Below are 18,392 nucleotides of genomic sequence, written 5' to 3'. Positions count from 1 at the left end.
AGTGCGAAAGCAAAAGCACTTTATTTGGCCTTCCGAAAGTAGATGCATTTAGGAATCTTTAAGATTATTTACAACAGAACAGCAATGCATTTTATGGACGTTTCGTGAACGTCCATAAAATGAATGAGGAGGATGAGGAGATGAGGAGGTCATTCTGACTTTGCTATGACAATCTGGCACTTCTGAATCAGCTACTGTTTTGTTTTTATTTTAAGTATTTGCTATTGACTGTTCAAATGCGGAGTTTTGCGCATTGTGTGTGTGTGTGTGTGTGTGTGTGTGCGTGAGGGAGAGAGAGAGAGAGCGGTGTGTGTGTGTGTGCGCGCGCGAGAGAGAGAGCGGTGTGTGTGTGTGCGCGAGCGAGCGAGCAAGAGAGAGAGAGAGAGACACATCACAGTGGAGTCAGCTGTCTTAACCGTGGCTTGTGTACTGCAAACACATATTCATCACTGTGTCTGTCACGTGACTCTGTTCCCCTTTCGGGCTCTGTCTTTACATTTATTTTGAAAGATGAAGCTCGTGATTATGGTAAGGGGCGTTACATTTCCTACGAGTGCTTGCGGTGTTCGGCCAATCACAATGCACTGGGTCAGCTGGCCAATCAGAGCAGACTGCGCTTGTCGGAAGGAGGGACTTTGTAGAAAACGAAGCGTTTGAGAGAGGCGGGGCATAGAGGACCTACAATAATGTACAGTATTTGAAAAAGAATGTGTTTTTTGAACATTAAAGCATGTCAACATATTCTGTTACACCAAATACGCAAAATAATGATCTTTAAAAAAGCATCATATGACCCCTTTAAAACCATATGTTAAACATCATTAAAAAGGTATGTGAGATACAAAAACTCCATTCATTCAAAATAATAAACAACTATTAATTTTCCAGAAAAATCAACAGCATTTCAAATGGAGTTATTGTTATATAACCTTCCACTGTATTCCTGTGCCATCACAGATCTCTGGTAACCATCTGCGGTGTGATCTAGTCATGCAGGCTACTTACTGAGGCCAACTGTAAGACAGTGAGAATGAATATGGATAGGGCGCCATGCTCACTTTGTCTCTGGCTGTAAGGAACCGAGGATCATCCTGGAACGCTTCCTTCACTAATTTACTAAATCGATTGAACAGAGTCAGGAGCTGCTCCACGTACTTCTCAGAGTCCTGAGGAGAAACATCAACACAAATGTCAACGCCAGTACTTGACTGTAGCTGCCTAATATTTGAGGATCTATCCTAACACAAAGGTCAAGTTTTAAATGCAGGCAGTGAAGATGCAGAAATCAAGGGTACTCAGACCACAACTCCCTCCAATTCTCAGAAGAAAAAGCTTCTTTTTTTTTTTTTTTTATAAATCAAGTAAAACCATGACCATTAATCAAATATTCATCTTATCAACATTAATCAATTATCCTTTATTTATACTGTGAACACCAAAATCCAGCTAATGCTCTAAAATTCATAAAGCTCACAAAGCATATAATAATTCTGCAAATGTTGTGCTCACAGTTGTGATGGTCTCTGCAGCAGCCACCATGTCTGCCAGTCCAGCACTGATGATGTGCTCCTCCAAGTCTTTCAACATTGGTTCAATCCCATTGGGCACTTTATCCATGAGAGAGAACATGAGGTGCAGCTCTGTGGAAGAAGAGTTCACCGAGGTATAAAAGCTTATATTTAGAGATATTATACAGCTACATAATATGCAAAGTCTATTTTTCTGAAAAACACAGTAGCATTCAAAAGCGTGGTGTCATTAAGCATTTGTGATGACAGAAATGAATGCTTTTATCTTTTATTCAGCAAGGACACATTAAATTGATCAAAAGAGACAGTAAAGACATTTATAATGTTACAAAAGATTTCTATTTCAAATAAATGCTGTTCTTGTGAACGTTCTATCCATCAAAAAATCCAGAAAAAAAAACATCAGTTTCCCCGAAAATATTAAACAGCACACGTTTTCAAATTACTCTTGAGCAGCAAATCAGCATATTAGAATGATTTCTGAAGGATCATGTGACACTGAAGACTGGAGTAATGATGCTGAAAAATTAGCTTTGCAATCACAGGAATAAATTACATTTGAAAATATATTCAGATTCAAAACAGCTATTTTAATTTGCAATAACTTCACAATATTAGTGTTTTTACTGTATTTTTGATCAAATAAATGCAGCCTCGTTGAGCATAAGAGATTTCTTTAAAAAATAAAATAAAATCCTAAAGACCCCCGAATTTGTAAAGGTAGTGTATATAAAACCTAAAAGGGTTATTTTAGATATCTATCTAAAATAAGATTTCAAAGTAGTCTCATACTCACTGTCAGTCTCATTTCGTTTGATCATGCCTGGACATTCAGCCAAGATAGTTTCTTTAAATGACGTTACCAGTGCATTCACACAACATTCCATAAGCTGAGGAAAAAAACAAATCCACTATTTCAGACTCACATACCTGGTTATATTATTTTATTTTAAATATTAAACATTTAATAACTTCATTTTTAATATGACTTTTAATATTTTTACACACAAAACACTAAAATATTTTAATGATTGATGCCCTATTTTATGCAAAATTGTTCAATTCAATGCCTTATTTCTACACACAATGTATCATTATTTTTAAAAAAGCCAATCATATACTCACTGCTTGTACAGAGTTACATTCACGTCTTGTCTCTAAATATCGTAGTGCACGTTTCTCCTCTTCTCTTAATTTAGCATCTGCCTGTAAACAGAGACATGAGAATATATGACAGCAAACACAAATGCAGAGGGTTGGCAGGAGTCATAACTCTCCTCTCCGCTATGCAATCTGATCGGTTGAAGATCATGTAGTCTAAACTCTGATGTCTGGCAGGCCGTACATATTTCATGTAGTTTTGTACTCCGTTCTGCTGCAGGTAGGACGGCGCCTGGGTCCTGTAGAACCTCTCAGTGGAGTCTAGGTAGGCTTTCTCAAAGTTATCCCTGTAGATCTGCAGTTTATCATCAGGATTTGAGCACAGGTTCACTGAGAAAGAGATTCTTTTCAGTTTTCATGAATAGAAAGATTCACTCGAGTCAATGAAAAACGTGGAGTGAATCTCACCATATGACTCTCTGACCCCGATGACCAACTGCGAGTCAAACGCTTCTCCCAGCCGTTCGGCATGGACCAATTTCATCGCACTATCTTGCAATCTATTCTTGATGTTGGAGAATATAGATTCGTTCCAAGTATCCAGCATCAGCTTTGAGAACATAAAAAGCAGAACAACCCGATGAATCCCATTCTAGGAAATCAACCTAAAAAGCCCGCTTTTATCCCGCTCACCTTCCTAACAATGCTGTCCTCCACATTGGACTTCTTGTTGCTGCCCTGTTTGCCCATCAGGGTGATCTCCAGCTGGCAGAACGGCTTGGGCAGAATGTCACACTGCGTGAAGAACTTCCTCCACTCCACGATGTAAGCCTTGAGGAGCGCCGTGTCATCTTGGTGACTGAGCACTCGCTAAACACCAACGATCAAGAATGAGACGCGATTCTGCTGAAGAACATCAACAGGTGGCTTAATCCTGAACCTCTCTTACCGCTTGAGCTTGTTTAATAAAATCTAAGATGTCCTCCTTGAGGGCCTGGTGGATCTTTGCTGGTCCTTTGTCATCCCATAGACAAACTGCATGAACATCTCTGTGAGAACCGAGGAGAACAGGAAGACAGATTGAACATTCAGACTGAAGTTAATGTGCAGGATATAAAAAGATCTGAATTCATAGGGCCTTACGAGAAAAGATCAAACCACTGCTGCTTAGTTACAGACTCTTGGCGAAGCAACTTAAGGACGATGGGACGCATAAGATCCCACTTGTCCTCAAACTGGAGGGAACCCTTGTTCTAAGCAAAAGGACATGGAAGAGACAGACAGTTAGAGAAGAAGAGTGTGAGTGCATTCACATATAACACAATGAACCAGATATAATGGAAGACCTCTCTGTCTAAACATGGCCAGAAAATCAGAAGCCTTATTGGAAATGCTTCTCAAAGCATTTACAATAAGGCAAGCAGTTGGCAGTTTCTTTTATTTCTAATGTCTTTAAGAAACTTTTATGTCTTAGGAGTTGATTTTTTCTTTAAATTAAATGTGTTCAAACTTAACAGAATTTGTACATAATATAATGTGTACATAATGTATTATTATTTGTAATTGTTTTATTACTTGTAATTAATTATTTCTGTTATTTCTTTGGTTTTATTAATTTCTTACTAAGCTTTCAACATATATAATAAAAGGCATTTGAAAAGTATATCTTGTTTTATCCTTGAACCAGACCTAGACTTTCAATCATAAAATATGAAAATGCATCTTAAAAATACATTTTTAAAACAATTTTAAAATAATTCTAATTATTTAATTAACAAATAACAACTGCACCTCAACTGTGGTTTAATTTCCTAAATTCTGCCACTGATAACGTTTAATTATTATTTTTTTAATGTTGTACTTGTTTACCAAGGAGACATTGAAGAGCTTGGAATGAATTATGAGATATGACGACAAAAAAAAGTAAAAATAAAGGTTAAATATCACTTGTTTAATTTTTTTTTAGTGTAAAAATATTATTTAATTATACGTATTCAAGATGAATCAATGCTAGTTAATTAGTTTTAGCAAGAAAAATAAGTCTATGTTTAAAATGTCAAATTCTCAAAAGACAAAGGTTTTTCATAAAAGCTTATGACTTAATTTGACCTAACTAGTGGCACCTAACTAGACAGCATTTTGGGCATTACTGGTGCATTTGAAAACATCTATGATACCCAAAATGCTGTCTAGGTAGGCAGCTCACTGGGTTTTAAGTCTGTATTTAACTGCATCAAATCAAACTTCATCTATACAAATGGAATGCCTCTACTCTTTTATTCATACTCCCTGAATGATATCTTGACATATTTCAAATACTTATAATATCTGGCACTAGTGACATGACATGTGCATCTTTTCTTGGCTTACTAAAACATGAAACTCTTAACAGTAACGGCACAGATTCGCATTATATACCATTAGCTCAGTCATTACACTCAGTCTCATTTAACCATTGACCAAGCTAACAACATGCGTGCTAACTGCCAACAGGAACATGTCCCTTTATTATATATATTTTATAAACAACATAATACCGAAGGTCAACACCCATTGGAGTGAATCATGACTTCAACTCGTCTGCACGCAGTCCAGAATTATTGTGATTATTGGCTTTATTAATCTCAGCTAGCTCACAGCCTGCTAGCTAAACACAGATTCTCATATAAACTCACTAGACATGCAGGTCAGAATCCGAGCCAGCCGCTAAATCACAATGGTACAACATACTCATTTGAAGGTTATAGGCGTGACTGTTTATGGAGAATTAGGAGGCAACGAGCTAAAATGTATCTTACCTTTAACAAATTAGGCATCGCCATGTTTCCTTAACTTATCCCCTCGTCCGTTCTCGCGAGATTTGGATCGGTATTAGAACTGGTGTTGGGACTCTCTCGAACAGTTCGTTTCAAAGAACTTATATGTATCAAGGATACAGCTCATGAAAACGTATTTATTTAGAACCTATACATAATTCAAAATATAGTAGATTTTTGCATTCATTTTTTTTGCGTTAGTAAATGTTATTTATTAAAACTATTTAACTATTTATGTGTTAATAAAGAAGTAATTTGTAAAATATTTCCATTACATTTTATTTGTAGCATTCCATCCATTCCATCTAACTCATGTCCTTGGTTCTTCTTTTAAAACATATAAATAAATGAAAAAATATAAAAATAAAATAATTAGGAAAATTGGTTGCAAAATTTAGACATAAAAACCATACTTAAAACAAAAATCACTACATAATACATAAACTCCTAAATAAAACTGATTCAACTTCCTCGGTTCTGGGCTTGTTAGTCGGACATGACCAAAAAAGACAGTTAAAGGGGTCATCTGATGCGATTTCAATTTTCCCTTTCTCTTTGGAGTGTTACAAGCTCTTGGTGCATAAAGAAGATCTGTAAAGTTGCAAAGACTAAAGTCTCAAATCCAAAGAGATATTCTTTATAAAAGTTAAGACTTGTCCACACCTACCTAAAACGGCTCGTTCTAACACGCCCCCACATACCTACGTCACAATGTGGGAAGATTTGCATAACGCCGCCCAAATGTTCACGCAAAGAAAGAAGGTGTAACTTTTATTCTCGCTGTAGTATTGTTGTTGCTGCCGGCGCCATGTTGTGGAGATGCCGTCTGTTTCGTTGTGAAAGCGAAACTACTTTGTTTGGTCTTCCAAAAGAGGACGATATCGCTTCGTCATGCCTAGAGCTGATCTGTGCTGGTCGCTGAGGAAATACATAAACTTCGCGCTGTGGATCGCCGGATCGGCTTTCACCGTGGACGAAGCGGAGTCCAGCCCGGGGTCGTCACATGTGGTTGCCGCAAGCCCGCCAGCCGCTACTTCGTCGAATCTGCCGGCCGCGCCGTTCTCAAGCCTGCCGGCCTCTGCTCACTCAAGCCCGCAGTGTGTGACGCATTTTATGGAGGACTGTTTCCTGAACCTGCAGAGTAGCATACAACGGGTCTGTGCTCAAAGGCTGTTCTATAAAGTGGGGCAGTTCCAACTTTGCAAGGACAGTCTGGCGTTTTTGACTCACAGCCTGTAAGTACATTTTTTATATTAAAAGGGGTCCTATTATGCTTTTTCACTTTTTTAATTTTAGCCAGTGTGTAGTGTGTATGTTTGGGCATAAAAAAGATCTACAAAGTTACAAATCTCAAAGTCCACTCCAAAGGGAGATATTTTGTTTTTTAAAAATCCCTTTTCAAGAACGGCTCGTTTGGACTACAGCATTTGTTTTCCGGGTTTTGTGATATCACAAAGCGGCCCATTAGAATATCATTAAAATAATTCCCGCCTACGGAGATTCGAATGGTTGGGGGGTGGGGAGGGGCGAGGTCGTGGTTAGAGCGTTTGGTTGAGGTCATCAGACGAGACGACGAAGAAGAAGAAGTGCTGCTGCAGAGTTAGTGCATAACGAAAAAGAAGAAGAGCTGCTGTAGTGTCACGTTTTCGGCATGTCTAAAGGCAGTCGCACACCGTAGACGGAGAGAAGTTCAGCGCCGCGTCTAGAACAATTCTTACAACAAGTACAACATGACGTAGCTAGGCGCCGCGGACAGACGCCGAATGGCGCCGCTGGTGTGAGTACACTCATAGAAAATAATGTGTTCGAATTTTAAAGACGTGGCGCGACGTGACACTGCGTTGCGTTGCGCTTCTCATCCGGTATGCGACCACCTTAAGAAACGCAGTTTTTTTTCACCCCCATGCCCAAACATCTTTGTTTGGGCTTCCGAAAGCGGATGATGTCAGGAAACCGTGGTTGCAATTTATCTTTAACACTGTTCCTGATCCTTATAACCCCAATTTGCTATTGTGTGCTGCGCATTTTTACTGAAGACAGCTTCCACAACATGAGGGAGTACAGTGCCGGTTTCGCCAAAAAACTTTTGTTGAAAGACGGCGCAAAGGGGGCGTGGCAGTACTGAAACACCGTCTAAGCTGTTCGCCAATCACAACACATTTTGTTTTTCGGAAGGCAGGCCTTAATCAAAGCCGGAACTAATCGAGCCATTTGTGCCAGGCTGGGGAGAAAGGTACTTTAATAATGTAAATTATGTGAAAAATAATGCGTTTTTCAAACCACCAAGCATGAGAGCATGTTCTAGTACACCCCCAAAACAAAATCAAGACCTTGTAAAAGAGCATAATAGGACCCATTTTTTAAGAATTTGCCACTGATGATTCAAACACGAGTAGCGCTTGTTGTTTGTCGTTTCTCCGATCACAAATGCAGACATGGTTTTATGTTTATGTGGCGTGATACGCAACACAACGCGTAAAAAGACAGTATAAGTCATTATAATCAGTAATTATGTCCCCACTGGATGCAACAAATGCCTCGTTTGTAATGGGTTTTATTGGTTTTGTCTCGCCGTGCCGGTGAGACAATCACAGTGTGTTAAGGGGCGTAACATTTCCGTCACATGCTTGAGGTATTCGGCCAATCACAATGCACTGGATAGCTGGCCAATCAGAGCACACCTCGCTTTTCAGAACGATGAGCTTCTGTCCTGCCCGATGTACTGTATTACCAGCCGTTAACGATTTGTCCGTCACGGACTGCGTGATTTCGCCACTTTATGTGGAATTTTTTTTTTCTGCGACTAATGCAATTTTGGTAATATGCATATAAACAGCCGTTTAATTAGCAGAGTAGAATAATCATGGAGGATAGTAAGACATGTAAACATAAAAGAAAACCAAACTGGTCATGAGAACAGCTATATATTAAAGGGGTCATATGATGCGATTTCAATTTTTTTGGGTGTGTTACAAGCTCTTGGTGCATAAAGAAGACCTGTAAAGTTGCAAAGACTAAAGCCTCAAATCCAAAGAGATATTCTTTATAAAAGTGAAGAGTCAGCCACGCCTAAGGGCTCGTTCTAACACGCCCCCACATGTCTACGTCGCTATGTGGGAAGATTTGCATAACGCCTCCCAAATGTTCACGCAAAGAAAAAAGGCGTAACTTTTATTCTCGCTGTAGTTTTGTTGTTGCCACCGGCGCCATGTCGTAAAGACGCTGTGTGCTTCGTTGTGAATGCGAAACTACTTTGTTTGGTCTTCCAAAAGAGGACGATATCTGCTTTGTCATGCCTGGAGCTGATCCGTGCTGGTTGCTGAGGAAATACTAAAACTTTGGATCGCTGGATCAGCTTTCACCGTGGACAAAGCGGAGTCCAGCCCGGAGTCGTCACATGTCCTTCCGGACGCTCCTTCGTCGAAATCGAAGAAACTCTGCTCCCTCTACCCCCCCCGCCGTTCCTCACGCTAGCCCCCGGCCTCTGCTCACTGTAGGCCGCCATGTGTGACGCTGTTTCGTTGTGAAAGCGAAACTACTTTGTTTGGCCTTCCAAAAATGGACACGACTAGAAATCAGTGGTTAAGTTGTGTTTACAACACTGTTCCAGAACACTTCAACCCAAATATTCAGATGTGTGCAGCACATTTTATGGAGGACCGTTTCTTGATCCTGGTAGAGTAGACTACAATGCCGGCTGTTCTGACTCAAAGACTGTAAGTAAGTTTTTTATATTTAAAGAGTTTTTATATTTTATATATTTAAAGCGAGTTTTTTGTTTTGGTTTTATGTTTACGCGGCGCGATGCAACGCAACGCAACGCGTAAAAAGACAGTATAAGTCATTATAATCCATAATTATGTCCCCACTGGATGCAACGAATGCCTCGTTTATAATGGGTTTTCATGTTTTTGAATCATCACTCCGGCCGGACAGGGCATCATCCCAATGTGGTAAGGGGCGTAACATTTCCGTCACACGCTTGAGGTATTCGGCCAATCACAACGCACTGGATAGCTGGCCAATCACAGCACACCTCGCTTTTTCAGACCGATGAGCTTTGTAAAAATCGAAGCGCTTCAGAAAGGCGGGGCATAGAGGAGAAACAATAATGTACAGTATGTGGAAAATAATGTGTTTTTTTAACCTTAAACCGCATAAACACATTTCATTACACCAAATACACAAAATAATGTTCTTTTAAGCATCATCATACGACCCCTTTAAGGATATAATCAAATATTTGGAGTTGGGATAACCTCCAAACCAAAGCCGATACCTTTTTAAAAGCTCATTATCGTCAAATGTTTCTAAAATGTTTATATTCCGAGGAAGATTGCTGGCAACAGCCATTTTAGGATAGTTCCCAGCAAGCAATAGCCATCATTTCAACGTCTGGGTTAAGTATAGACCTGAGTCCGGCTACGTGTATCCCACTTCTAGCCCAAATAACCTTGAATTTGGTTTCATGTCGTTTTTTGGCAAAATAACTTTTGAGTTGTATGATATTCCATCATGTAAGCAAAGTAGCGTTTACAAGGTGTTTGGTTTCATTTCTTTGACATGTTTAATACGTAGCCTGTGCATAGCCATGATTTAGCTCATAGTCAGAGCGGCTATCTGTAGCCCACTTATAGTCAAACCTGATTCACTGTAGTTTTTGGCCAGACAGCGCATGAGATGATTGATATCCCATCATGTTTGCCGTGTCAATGATATCTACAAAATAAGAGTCATTTCATGACATGGTCTATATGTAGCCACGATTTAGCTCTAAATTGGACGGGCTACCTGTAGTCTGCTTTTAGCCCACCTGGCGAAATCGAGGCAATTTGTGGTCTAATTTTAACAGCTTGGCTTTAGCCCTATACCAGTAACCAGACCAGCGATGAGCAAAGCCAAAATAGCCATAAAATTGTTTACATGTAATTTTCGCCCACGCAGCTTCTTATTAAATGCAAGTAAGCTTTTGAAACATTTAAATTAGCATTATTTAATATTTTATTTAATTGTTTTACAGCATTATTAAATATAGCATTATTTATTATGCCAAAAATAATGCTAATTTAAATGTTTCAAAAGTTTACTTGCATTTGATAATATGATGTCATGCATCCCACAAGCTGTTAAATGTTACATTCATACACATTATATGATATTATTGATATTCGGCTGTCTTTCATTTTATAAATAATGAAATATATAAATAATATAAATATAAATCTAGCGGAATATAAATAACCGCTAGATGGCAATTGTAGCCCTACTGAGACACGACTACTGGCAACGCGAGACATGAGAGTTAGTAGAGATCAGTGTTGTGTTTTGAATTTTGTTTTTACATGAGAGAGCACAACGTTTACCTGTCGGAGAGCAGCGGGCAAACAACAAACGATAAAGGACATTCCTACTTGGTCCTGTAAGTATCTGTGTTTTCGTTTTGACGTGTTCATTATTTATCTATATTATTTGTAATCATGTTTAGGACACTGAATGGTGATACACTATATATATATATTGTTTTTGTTTTAGTAGGCATCCAAGCAAAAGAGAATGACTCCCTGTCACAATTAGTGTAATTAAAGTAAAAACAATTATGTCAAGCTTTTTTTTTCTTATTTGGCAGATGCTGTGATGACCAACTTCGTGGCACCAACAGAGTTGGACTTGAGGAATGCAGTTAGGAAGCATTTTAAACAAGAAATAAAACCAATAATTAATCATTTCCTTTAAGTTCACTGTTGATTGTTTTATTTGTTAAAATAAGTAAACCAACAAAAGGATTAATCTTTTTTATGTTGTCATTTATGTTTTAATGTTAAGTGTGATAACATGCTCTTGATTTGTATGAGATTTTTTTTCTTTTAAATATCTTAAGTTATTTAAAACATTTCATTTTTTCATTTTTATATTTTTATTATCTTAAGTTGTTAAAAACTCCAGATTTTTTTTATCATAATATTTATATTTAAGTGTATTGTATTTATAAAATTTTATTTTCTCATGAATTATTTTGTATTTTTATCATTTTGTATTGTCTTGTTGTTAAAAAGTTGTCCAAGTTGTTAAAATTTTATTTTTCTTAATAAAAGCTGTTTTTTTTTATTTAAATTTGTTTGGATGGATTGCCATTTTGCTGTCTATTAGATGTATATATGTAGGCATTCATTAGCTGTCTATTTGATGACTAGTCTATTCTTGGGCTACGGTTCAACATCTATGAAATTTTCACTGACAGCCCAAATACAGCCTTGTTTTAGCCTAGACACATATTCACCGTCTATTAGACGTATATATGTAGTCGTTTAATAGCGGTCTAATTGATGACTAGTCTATTCTTGGGTTATGATTAGATGTCTATTAAATTTTCACTGACAGGCCAAATTTAGCCTTGTTTTAGCCTAGACGTCTGGGCTGTGTTTAGATGGCTAATAGACGTCTTTTAAACGCAAAATTGCTTGCTGGGTTCAGATTTGGTCTTAGTGACTAGGAGTCCTCTTCACTGCTCCTAACCTTTCACAGATTTAGGAGCTAATTTTAGTGCTAAAACGCTTTGTGAAATACTCTTAGAACAAAAATGTAGGAGTCCTAAATTTAGAACTGACACACCCATTATTTGTAAGATTTTCTCAGAAAGCAGCGAGTTATGAGCTACTTTTAGCCTTAAAGTCAACATGAAATCAAAATTAAAGTTTTTTGGGTGTTAGTATCAGTATGTTAGTCTTAAGGTTATCTATAAGGCAGTGTGCTCCAAAACAGTGACAAAATTCGCCTTTAGAAGATATAAATTCAAAGCTTGCAGTTCGTCACGTCCGCCAAAATGGCTCAAGGATTTTTTTGACGTCACATCGTACTTCAGCTTCTCATTAAACTTTCTGTCCAATCAAATGCTCTCTAGAATCCGAAGCGCCCGCCCCCTACACTATAAAATAGACGCTGAAGCCGCGGCTGAAATCGGTCACTTGTCCACAGAATTAGTATTTTCTGTACAGTGAATTAATTGTTCAGGATCATGTGACTATCAGGAGGAAGTCATCAGCATTGTGAGTCAACTGTTATGTCCCTCAAAACCATAGTGACAGCACTTCCCCAGTGAGAAAAAAAAACAATGTATACTCTTAGTTAAGCCTCAATCAGAGTAATTCTGTCTCTGTGAGTTCAAATCTGACACAAATTCTCATTAAAATAGGACATTAAGTAAAATAGAATGAAAATTACACAGAAATGAAAAGGAAAGGGAATGACTTTTACTGAAAGACAAGATGAAATATTTAGATTTGTGTATTTTTTCTTCTTCTAAGATGTGTAATCAAATTCGCGTAAAGGAGGGAGTAACTGAGGATTTGAACGGAGATTGCCAACTGATGAACCCCACTGCAAAAGTCATTAAAAAACTGAATCCTGTTGCATTAGGTAAGATTGGATGATTTTATAATAGTATTTCAGATTCAAACAGATAAAATCCTAACCCTTACTTTTCAAAATCTCTTTCATCTCAGTCAACAACAACAACAACAACAATCATTATCAAGGTCGATGGATTGGTCAAGGTGAGCCCACCTGAGAGAAAATGAAATAAACTGTTGTCTTTTTTTATCACTCTTTTAAGGAATCTGTTTGCTAATTTACATTTCTATCAATATCTACAAGATCAACGGAGGATGAGAAGAGATGCCCAGTCAGACAGTGACACAAAAGACTATGATGGTACTTGGTTTAGACTTTAAAATAAATATTATAAATAAAAAATAACATTATACTTAATATGTCATGTTGATGGTGTTGTACAACAGAAAAAATAAATTCTATATATATTTTGTAGATGCTGGGACAGAGATTGCTTTTGTGCTGGACGGCTCTGGTAGCATTCAACCTGATGACTTTCAGCGAGCCAAAGACTTCATCTACAATGTCATGTCCAATGTTTGGAAAGCATGTTTCAATGCAAGTATAAACTAAAGCATTTTATGACACACATTTATAGCCATTTTTGTTTTTAATTACAATTTAAAACCCTCTGTCTTCAGTGTGACTTTGCGATAGTGCAGTATGGTGCTGAGATCAGGACAGAGCTCTCACTGCTAGACAATGAGAACAGTGCCAGAGCTTTGCTAAAGGTCAAAGAAATACAGCAACTTCTCAAGCTCACAAAGACCGCCTCAGCCATCCATCATGTCCTGTGAGTTTACTAATTATGATGTGAAATACTAGACATTTTACACCTTAAGCGTTTGATTGACATGCAGCACTTTTGTTGGTGATACATTAATGTCATGATCTCAGTGGTTTCATTGGTTGTTTACAGCACAGATATTTTCATCCCTGAGAATGGATCAAAAAAGAACTCCAAAAAAACAATAATTGTATTGTCTGATGGGAAAATGTTGGGAGATCCAATGAATCTTACAGATGTTTTGAACATACCACAAATGAAAGGTGTCACTCGCTATTCCATAGGAGTAAGTGTCCTGTTTACTGATTATTTCAGTAGCATTTTAGATAAAATGGTACATGTTAGAATTACAATTGCACATTACTCTAATTGATTTTAATCTTGAAGACACTTCTAGGTTTGCCAGTCCTACTAAAACATTCATATCAGCTATTTTAATCATAGTTTGTTACTGTGTGGTTAATTTGATTAAATTAAATTAAATGACATTTTGTTTAATTTTATTATGGTTTATCAAAATAAATCAGAAAACCCACACACTTGCAATAACATCATGTTATCTTTAGGTTGGTGGCGGCATTCTGAATGATGCTGAAGCAATACAAGAGATGACACAAATAGCAGATCCTGAGAAGTTTTTCAATGTTTCCAATTATGCCGCATTAGATGACATTCAGTCCTCACTGGAACAAAGTTTAATTGGAGATGAAGGTAAGAAAGTTTTCATCAAACATTACACTATATAACAGAGAAAATCTATTATTTTCTGTTATACACTGGAGAGGTCCCATTCTAAAATCTAATCGAAAAACTCGCATCACAATCACCATACTCTAGACAGGTTCAAAGGAGTGTGATATGGCTCTATATCATCATGGCTGTGATTCGGCTATAGACACAAGGCCACAGGTGATCAGAGCCATACTGCCATATCTTTTGTCTTTTGTGCAACTAGCTGCTTCGGTAAAGTTATTGTTATAGAAGATGAGCATGTGTATATAAGACAGAGAGATTGACTTCATTCCTCAAGTCAAATCATTCATAAGAAGAAACAGTTTGCCAGGTCCACTTACAAAAGCAATATCTTTGTCTTATTAGCTTTTATTATTCTCAGTGTTCCTCGCAATTGAATTTTTACTAGTAAGAATTGAATTTGAGAGGTCTTTTCATTTTATGAATCTCAGTCTTGAAATGTCACTCTGAAAAAAGCCACACACAAAAGAAGCCAAGGACTTTTGACATTCTGACAACTTAATGTAAGATATTGCTATGACTAGTGTTTAAGGACATTTCCTTGGCGTAGCATTAGGGGCGCCGTGAGAGAGGTGGTGTTGGGTGCAGGCTAGGACGATTTCAAAGGCCCTGATCAGAGAGGGCATTATAAGAAGCATTATAAAGAAAAATGAACATAAAGTACATGGATTCAGTTGGAGGATTGTTGTCAAGGTTGCATTGAATTATGAATGCAATCACAGAGGTGATGTTAGGTATAGATATGTTTATTTTATTTTATTTTTTTAAGTTAGGATTTAGCCTCTAAAGTTTTTAGCTATATATTTTCACACTGTTTCAGCAACCATGCAAGTCGCCGCAAATATCAACATCAACACTAAAGCAACAATTAATTGCTTGAACAATGAACAGTACAAATAAAACAAAGAGACAAAGATGAAGTAAGTTTAAAATACAGTAGCATTCCTTAATACAGAATGTACATCCTGTTTCTGCAGTTAACACTGCAGTGAATGATTGAGTGAAACATTTACACATATTGTAACTACTGAAGTATTGAATGAAGATAACAAAGATTTGAAATTTTCTTCTGTCACAGTGAATGTGCCACTACCATCAAGCTCTTCAAAATTTCTGCCTGCTGTTACAAACCAAATGGACAATGAAAAACTTAACAGCAACAACAACAACAATTATTATCGAGGTGGAGGGATCGATGAAGGTTAGTTTGTTTATAGTTTAGTGTCATGCCAGCTACCATGATTATATTCATGGTGCGAGACAGGAGAAAATAGAAAAAGTTAAATAAACCATTATTATCATAATAAAGATATAAACTACAAATTAAAGATGATTTATTAAAGTTTTTTTAAGTTTATCTTTGATAAAAATTCTAAAACTAAATCTTGCCTCACTTCATTAAAAACCTTTTCATAAGAATTGAAATGATAAGAGTAGTTAAATCCCCACAGTCCATTAAAATATGCTTCAGAGATATTGGAGCATCTGGAATTGAAATGAACTGCTGCCTTAGTGGGACTCATTTAAGGAATCTGATTGATCATTTACATCTCTGTCAAGATCCACAAGTTAAACAGAGGATAAGAAGAGACACCCAGTTGGATGGTGACACAAGCGCATATGAGGATGAGGATGAGGATGATGGTACTAATCTTTGTTCAGCGTTTGAAATAAATCAGCATTTATTATGTCATACTGACTGTTGTTGTACTACAGATGCATAGACCAATGTCTTTAAAGAAACCATAATTTCTATACTGATGTTTCAGATCATCTTTTGTAGATGCTGGGACAGAGATTGCTTTTGTGCTGGACGGCTCTGGTAGCATTCAACCTGATGACTTTCAGAGAGCCAAAGACTTCATCTACAATGTCATGTCCAATGTTTGGAACACATGTTTCGATGCAAGTATAAACTTAAGCATTTTAATGAGACACATTTATGTCCATTTTGTTTTTAAGTACAATTTAAAAGGTACATTCTTAAAAATAAAGGTGCTTCTAAAGGTTCTTCAAGCAATGCCATAGAAGAACCATTTTTCAAAGGTTCTTTAAAGAACCATCTCTTTCTTACCTTTTTGTAATCTGAAGAACCTTCTTTCGCCACAAAGAACCTTTTGTGAAACAGGAAGGTTCTTTATAGAACCATTTAGACAAAAAGGTTCTTCTATGGCATCGTAAAGCACCTTTATTTTTAAGAGTGTATATTATATTTGTTTTTAAAAAAACATCTCTCTCTTCAGTGTAACTTTGCGATTGTGCAATATGGTCAAGAGATCAGGACAGAGCTCTCACTGCTAGACAATGAGAACAGTGCCAGAGCTTTGCTAAAGGTCAAAGAAATACAGCAACTTCTCAAGATCACAAAGACCGCCTCAGCCATCCATCATGTCCTGTGAGTTTACAGATTATGATGGGAAATACTAGACATTTTACACCTTAAGTGTTTGACTGACATGCAGCACTTTTGTTGGTGATATGTTAATGTCATGATCTCAGTGGTTTCATTGGTTGTTTACAGCACAGATATTTTCATCCCTGAGAATGGATCAAAAAGTAACTCCAGAAAAATAATAATTGTATTGTCTGACGGGAAAATTTTGGGAGATCCAATGAATCTTACAGATGTTTTGAACATGCCACAAATGAAAGGTGTCACTCGCTATTCCATAGGAGTAAGTGTCCTGTTTACTAAATATTTCAGCAGCATTTTAGATAAAAATCCCATTTTAAAGTTTTTTTTTAGAAAGTCATCATATGGTGGAGCTACATATACAGATTACTGTAACTTCTAGGTTTGACAGTCCTACTAAAACACTCATATCTGCAATATTACTCATAGTTTGTTACTGTATTGTTAATGTTTTGTATGGTTTAACAAAATAAATCATAAAACCCAAACACTTGCAATAACATCATGCTATCTTTAGGTTGGTGGCGGCATTTTGAATGATGCTGAAGCAATACAAGAGATGAAGGAAATAGCAGATCCTGAGAAGTTTTACAAGGTTTCCAATTATGCTGCATTAGATGACATTCTGTCATCACTGCAACAAAATTTAACAGGAATTGAAGGTAAGAATGTTTTCATCAAACATTACACTGTTAAAGGGAAAGGCCGTTTTAAAGTGCTAAATTCTGATTGGATGAGCTGATAAACAGCCATTGTAAAATTAAGCCTTGCTGATAATCAGTGCAACCACACAAATTTCCGAGTGTTATTGCTTTTATTTAACAGTTCAGTGAACAAAAAGTAAATAGTGAGTATATGATTTTAAATACAGTATTCCCAGTTATGTACCACCAGCAGACATTGTTCTAAACAAAGAAAAAAAGTAGAATTAAGTGTTATGTCTCCAATTAACACATGCATGATTTTTCGTGAATTAATCTATGTACTTGAAAGAATTGGTTAAAGGGGTTATATGATGCTGCTAAAAAGAACATTATTTTGTGCATTTGGTGTAATGAAATGTGTTTATGCGGTTTAAGGTTCAAAAAACACATTATTTTCCACATACTGTACATTATTGTTTCTCCTCTATGCCCCGCCTTTCTGAAATGCTTCGATTTTTACAAAGCTCATCGGTCTGAAAAGCGAGGTGTGCTCTGATTGGCCAGCTATCCAGTGCGTTGTGATTGGCCGAATACCTCAAGCGAGTGACGGAAATGTTACGCCCCTTACCATATTGTGATGCCCTGTCCGGCCGGAGCGACGATTCAAAAACATTAAAACCCTATATAAACGAGGCATTTGTTGCATCCAGTGGGGACATAATTAGGATTATAATGACTTATACTGTCTTTTTACGCGTTGCGTTGCATTGCATCGCGCCGCGTAAACATAAAACCATGTCTGCATTTGTGATCGGAGAAATGACAAACAACAAGTGCTACTCTACATTGCCCAAAAAACTCGCATTTGAATCGTCAGTGGCAAATTCTTTAAATATAAAAAACAGACAGCCATTGTAGTCTACTCTACCAGGATCAGGAAACAGTCCTCCATAAAATGCGCTG

General features: G+C 37.1%; 2 protein-coding genes across 2 annotated transcripts in view; one reads left to right on the top strand and one right to left on the bottom strand.

Annotated features, from left to right (window-relative positions):
- LOC107554266 (cullin-5-like) overlaps positions 1-5,494 on the bottom strand; it is a 13,362-nt gene extending 7,868 nt beyond the window's left edge. The window contains exons 1-10 of the mRNA XM_016236727.1: positions 5,429-5,494; positions 3,774-3,883; positions 3,580-3,679; positions 3,324-3,500; positions 3,099-3,240; positions 2,875-3,020; positions 2,655-2,735; positions 2,326-2,419; positions 1,510-1,640; positions 1,059-1,166 (exon numbers count right to left, since the gene is read on the bottom strand). Of these exons, the coding sequence (XP_016092213.1) occupies positions 1,059-1,166; positions 1,510-1,640; positions 2,326-2,419; positions 2,655-2,735; positions 2,875-3,020; positions 3,099-3,240; positions 3,324-3,500; positions 3,580-3,679; positions 3,774-3,883; positions 5,429-5,452 (1,113 nt within the window). The 5' untranslated portion in view covers positions 5,453-5,494. The remainder of the gene's footprint in view (positions 1-1,058; positions 1,167-1,509; positions 1,641-2,325; positions 2,420-2,654; positions 2,736-2,874; positions 3,021-3,098; positions 3,241-3,323; positions 3,501-3,579; positions 3,680-3,773; positions 3,884-5,428) is intronic.
- A 7,253-nt stretch (positions 5,495-12,747) lies between these two features.
- The window catches only part of LOC107554265 (integrin alpha-E-like), an 18,439-nt gene continuing 12,794 nt past the window's right edge, over positions 12,748-18,392 (top strand). The window contains exons 1-13 of the mRNA XM_016236726.1: positions 12,748-12,859; positions 12,946-12,996; positions 13,097-13,153; positions 13,269-13,390; positions 13,474-13,625; positions 13,752-13,905; positions 14,186-14,330; positions 15,451-15,573; positions 15,933-16,016; positions 16,156-16,277; positions 16,616-16,767; positions 16,894-17,047; positions 17,303-17,447. Of these exons, the coding sequence (XP_016092212.1) occupies positions 12,748-12,859; positions 12,946-12,996; positions 13,097-13,153; positions 13,269-13,390; positions 13,474-13,625; positions 13,752-13,905; positions 14,186-14,330; positions 15,451-15,573; positions 15,933-16,016; positions 16,156-16,277; positions 16,616-16,767; positions 16,894-17,047; positions 17,303-17,447 (1,573 nt within the window). The remainder of the gene's footprint in view (positions 12,860-12,945; positions 12,997-13,096; positions 13,154-13,268; positions 13,391-13,473; positions 13,626-13,751; positions 13,906-14,185; positions 14,331-15,450; positions 15,574-15,932; positions 16,017-16,155; positions 16,278-16,615; positions 16,768-16,893; positions 17,048-17,302; positions 17,448-18,392) is intronic.

This window comes from Sinocyclocheilus grahami, unplaced genomic scaffold, assembly GCF_001515645.1.
Source record: "Sinocyclocheilus grahami isolate Dianchi unplaced genomic scaffold, SAMN03320097.WGS_v1.1 scaffold496.1, whole genome shotgun sequence".
Classification (NCBI taxonomy): Eukaryota; Metazoa; Chordata; class Actinopteri; order Cypriniformes; family Cyprinidae; genus Sinocyclocheilus; species Sinocyclocheilus grahami.
This window is presented reverse-complemented; position numbering and strand designations above follow the sequence as displayed.